General features: G+C 56.1%; 1 gene segment (V, D, J or C); it reads right to left on the reverse strand.

Annotated features, from left to right (window-relative positions):
- Positions 1–862: 862 nt before the first annotated feature.
- Positions 863–5,182, reverse strand: LOC129195368 (T cell receptor alpha variable 4-like). The segment is given in 3 exon segments: positions 863–1,003; positions 4,146–4,445; positions 5,131–5,182. Coding segments are annotated over 3 exon segments (450 nt in total).
- Between the last annotated feature and the right edge of the window lie 250 nt (positions 5,183–5,432).

Below are 5,432 nucleotides of genomic sequence, written 5' to 3' on the forward strand. Positions count from 1 at the left end.
CCCTGTTTTTTGAACAAGATCAAGAAAACAGGGCTTAAGTGGGCTCACCTCTAGCAGTTGCATGTAAGCAAGGAAGTGCCTACAAGGCATCATTGTGGAGAAGTCCCCAAAACCCTTTCTAGGACGTCAACATGCTGGACTCCTCTGTCAATTGCCTGTACCCTAATGCATGCGGTATGGGGAGTAAACACAAGAAGTTAGAGATCTGTGTGCAGCTGCAGGGACACAATCACACTGGGGTCACGGAACCGGGGTGGAATGTCTCCCATGACTGGCATGTTGCAATGGAGGGACAGAGGCTGCTTCAGAAGAACAGGCTGGGAAGACAAGGAAGGGGGCTTGCCCTTTCTGTGAGAGAGCAGTTGGAGTGCATGGAGCTCTGCCTGGGGATAGGTGATGCAGCAGCTGAGAGCATATTGGTGAGCATTAAAGAGAGCACAGGTAAGAGTGACATTGTAGTGCGTATCCGCTACAGGCCACCTGACCAGGAAGAGCCAGTGGATGAGGCCTTCTACAGACAGACAGGAGCAGCCTCACATTCACAGGCCCTGCTCCTCATGGGGAACTTCAGCCACCACAATATCTGCTAGAGGGACAACACAGCAGGACATAAGGAAGCCAGGAGTTTTCTGGAGTGCATGGACGACAACTTCATCACCCAAGTGAGAGAAGATCCAACAAGGACAGGTGTTCTGCTGGACCTCATATGTACCAACAAGGAAGAGCTCGTTGGGGATGTGAAGATCAAAGGCAGCCTGGGCTGCAGTGACAATGAAATGGTGGAGGTGGTCAGGATCCTGAGGGGAGGGAGGAGGGTAAATAGCAAGCTCACAATCCAGGCCTTTGGGGCAGCAGGCTTTGGTGTCTTTAAAGGTCTGCTTGGGAAAGTCCTGTGGAGTAAGGCCCTAGAGGCTAGAAGGGCCCAAGAAAGCTGCTGAGCATCCCAGGAACACCTCCTGCAAGCTCAAGAGCAGTCCATTCCCAAAGACCAGAAAGTCAGGAAAGCATGCCAGGAGGCCTGTAGGGATGAACAAGGAGCTCCTGGCCAAACCAGAACAGAAGAAGGAAGAAAACAGGAGAGGGAAGCCAAGACAGGTAAGCTGGGAGGAATCCAGAGGCACTGTCCAAGCATGTAGGGATGAGGTTAGGAAAGCCAAAGCTCAGCTAGAACTGAATCTGACAACGGATGTCAAAGGCATCAAGAAGGGCTATGTGCCATGCCCAAAATTGATTTTTCTCTTCCAGCATCATGCTGTCTACCCCATAATTTCCCAGTGGTAGAAGAGGGCCCACATAGCTTTGATTTTCAGCAGCATTGAAAAAACGAGGGACATCATAAACTTTGCAGGCCTCGATACCCAAATCTTGGGGAAGGCTGCTTAGTTGCATGGGTAAAAGATTTAGACTCTATGAAATCTAGCAGTGCAGCCCACCTACTCCCTCCGAGTGACCATTGGAGTGAGTTGGGAGGGAGAGAAAGAGAAAGACACGGGACGTCCTTACACAAGGAAGCCCTTGGGTGACCAGCCAAGGATTGTAGGGCTGGGAGCAGCTGGGCCCCTTCCTGTCAATGTAGCCACAGGCAACCCCACCAGCGTGTCCCAGGACAACATCACTTGCCTGCACTGCACCCCTCCGGCACCTGAGCTGAGTCGTCTGCTGGCACTGACACATTCCTGCCCCGGAAATCCTGGGGCCTCCCAATCCCAGCACTCCATGAGGGAATGGGTATGGCAAGAGCCAGGAAATGAAAAGGTGGCATCAAGGAAAACAACCACCCAGCCCAAGTTATTACCTTGGATGTTTTCCGTTCATCATGAGCACCTTAGAAAATTGCCACTTCCTTCGAAGCTACCTCTGGGCCTGAGTGTGTTGGGTTTGTGTGGCAAGGTTTTGGTAGTGGGGGGGGCTACAGGGGTGGCTTCTGTGAGAAGCTGCTAGAAGCTTCCCCTGTGTCTGATAGAGCCAATGCCAGCCAGCTCTAAGACGGACCCACCGCTGGCCAAGGGCAAGCCAATCAGTGCCTCTGTGATAACATATTTAAGAAGGGAAAAAAACAAGTTAGAGAGAGAGCTTTTTGCAGCTGGAGATAGGAGTGAGAAGATGTGAGAAACTCTGCAGACACCAAGGTCAGTGCAGAAGGAGGGGCAGGAGGTGCTCCAGGCGCCGGAGCAGAGATCCCCCTGCAGCCCCTGGTGAAGAGCATGGTGAAGCAGGCTGTCCCCCTGCAGCCCATGGAGGAAGGATGAGGGGGTGTAGAGATTCCACCTGCAGCCCCATGCCAGAGCAGGTGGAGGCACCTGAAGGAGGCTGTGGCCCATGGGAAGCCCACACTGCAGCAAGTTCCTGGCAGGACCTGTGGACCCATGGAGAGAGGAGCCCACGCCAGAGCAGGTTTGGTGGCAGGACTTGTGACCCTGTGGGGGACTCACGCTGGAGCAGTCTGCTCCTGAAGGTCTGCACCTTGTGGGAGAGACCCACATTGGAGAAGTTTGTGAAGGACTGTCTCCCGTGAGAGGGACTCCATGCTGGAACAGGGAAACGATGAGAGGAGTCCTCCCCCTGAGGAGGAAGAAGCAGCAGAAACAACGTGTGATCAACTGACCGCAACCCCCATTCCCCGTCCCCCTATGCCACTGAGAGGGGAGGAGGTGGAAGCCGGGAGTGAAGTTGAGCCCGGGAAGATGGGAGTGGTGGGGGGAGGTGTTTTAAGATTTCATTTTATTTCTCATTCCTCTACTCTGTTTTCCTTAGTAATAAATTAGATGAATTTCCTCTCTAAGTTCAGTCTGTTTTGCTCGTGACGATAATTAGCGAGTGATCTCTCCCTGTCCTTATCTCGACCCATAAGCTTTTGGTTATACCTTTTCTCCCCTGTCTAGTGAACGAGGGGAGTGAGAGAGCAGCTCTGGTGGGCACCTGGCCCCCAGCCAGGGTCAGCCCACCACAGTGGGGCAGGTCAGGGCCACCATAATAGCCAGCCCAGCTCCTTGATCTCTCTCCCACTTCTCTTGCCTCCTTCTCCTTGGGAACCAGGTGAGTCTGAAGCCCTTTCCCCATGTCCTTTTTCTGCTCATGCAGATGTGTACTCCTCCATCCTATGCTGAGTCATGGTGCTGCTTGCCATGAGAGGGGGTAGAGGGGTGAAAGTCTCATTCAGAGAGTGTTTGGGATTTGGCTGAAGGAGATATTCTTTTAAGAGATACACAGCAGCCTCCTTGGGCCTGGCAACACTGGTAACTCTTTTGCCTCACTGCACAGTATCTATCCATGGCTCAGCAGGTGCCTTTGAAAGGCTCATGGAAGGGTGACCGACTCATGGCAGGCTGCTCCTCACATGTACCTGTGCTCTGCTTCCCCTCTGCTCTGTCTCCTAGGAGCACTTCTGGACCTGAAACGTGTCCTGCTATGACCAGTGACTGCCATGCCGACCCTGTGGCCCGATGTCCGCTGGCCAACGAGCATCTCTCTGGAGCATTCGAATTCAGTTTACTCATGGCACCATGAAATCCCTGTGCCGTGCCCTCACGTGAAGAACGTACAGCTGTCACTTTGCCTTCAAAAAAGGCAAAACCAGCTGAGCAGCCTTGGCAAGGGGAGGACAGAGGCAAGAGAAGAACCAGCCTGAGATGGGCAGGATGGGAATCTGTGCCCTCTGAGATGCATTTCTGAGACAACGCTGGCAGCAGGCCTTTACGGACAGGCCAGAGGATGTCACGTTACCCGGAACGCTCTGAGCCCTTTCTGGGGAAGCAAGAGAGCCTCGTGGGACACACCCTACTGCCCTCCCTGCCTTGCAGGGACCGTGTCAGTCTGCATGTGTAGCGCTGAGTAAGCGCGGCTGTTTGCTGCCTCCAGGAGCACAGCTCCGCAGCAGCCATCAAGGAGAAGAGGTGCCGAGCGCAGGCACCGACTGCAAGGAGGAGGTGGTGCTGCCGGTGCCGGTGCCGGTCGGGCGGGGGAAGGGGCGCGGGGCCCGGGGCCGGGCGGGGCCGGGCGGGGCGAGGCGGCCCCGGCGGGCGGAGCGGCAGCGCCCCCTGGCGGGCCCGGCCGGGGCTGTCCCCCCGCCCCCGACACACACGCCCGGCCCCGCCCGCCACCGTTCCTGCTTCGTGGTTCGTGCCCGGCCGCAGCCCCGGCTCCTTTCCCCGTGTCTCTCAGGGCGCAGTAATACACCGCCGCGTCCCCGCGCCGGGGCCGGGCGAGCCACAGGGCGCTGGACCGGCGGTCTGCCGCCACCCACAGCCGCCCCGGCGGGTCCGGCACCTCTTTGGTCCCTTTGTGACCGAACGTGAGGAATGCGGGGCCTCGGCCCGGGAGCTGACGGTACCAGTGGATGTAGTCGTAAGTCTGTATGTTGGGGTGTGAGCAGTTGATGTTGATGCCGGTGCCCTCGGTGGTCTCTGCCGACGGCTCCTGCTGCACCTGGGCTCTGCCCACAGCCACTGCCAGAAAGGAGAAAAAAAAAAGAAAAAAAACCTGAAAATCTGCTTTCTACGCAGCCCTGCCTGCTATTTCCCAGAACAAATCCTGCAGAAGCAGCCAGGACCATACAGAGATGATGAGGTGCAGGGTTTCCAGAGGCTGTCGACATGTGCAGTAATGGAAGTGCCCATTAAGAATTGGTGGAGAGATGAATGTATGAATGAGAGTTGGAAGGGGGGAGTCATTGAGGGGAGAAAGGAAGGAGAAGTGAAGGGAAGGGAGGGGAAGAGAAGGGGAAAAGAGGGAAAGAGAAAGAGAGAAAGAGAGAAAGAAAGAGAGAAAGAAAGAGAGAAAGAGAGAGAGAAAGAGAGAGAAAGAGAGAAAGAGAGAAAAGAGAGAAAAGAGAGAAAAGAGAGAAAAGAGAGAAAGAGAGAAAGAAAGAAAGAAAGAAAGAAAGAAAGAAAGAAAGAAAGAAAGAAAGAAAGAAAGAAAGAAAGAAAGAAAGAAAGAAAGAAAGAAAGAAAGAAAGAAAGAAAGAAGCTGAGAGCCCCTCATGAAGGGCAGAAGAGATGCCTGCAGAAGGGAGGATAGAGGGGGAATAAGGTTCAAGAAGGTTCAGGAGGGCCACAGGTGAGACCCGGGCCCAGCGCTGGTCCCAAGCAGCCCCAGGTCCAGCGCCCCGCCACCACCGCCAGCCCCACGCACCCAGGAGCACCGCGGCCAGCCCCGCCAGCCCTGCGCCCCGGCACCGCCGCATCCCGCCGCATCCCGCCGCCCGCGCCTCGCTGCACCCCGCCAGCCCCGGCTCTCTGCTCCGCCCACGGTGCCTCCTCCCCTCCTCTCCCTTCTCCTCTCCTCTCCGCCTCCGCCAACTCCGCCCCGGGGCTGAGCCCTGCCACGGCGACGCTCGGTGTCTCGACCGGGCTGAGAGTGCTCCGTGGCTCTGCACCCGCAGAAGTTTGCCTCCTGCCAGTCCGACTCTCCCCATCCTCCAGCAACGACCCCTC

Source organism: Grus americana, chromosome 22, assembly GCF_028858705.1.
Source record: "Grus americana isolate bGruAme1 chromosome 22, bGruAme1.mat, whole genome shotgun sequence".
NCBI classification, from domain to species: domain Eukaryota; kingdom Metazoa; phylum Chordata; class Aves; order Gruiformes; family Gruidae; genus Grus; species Grus americana.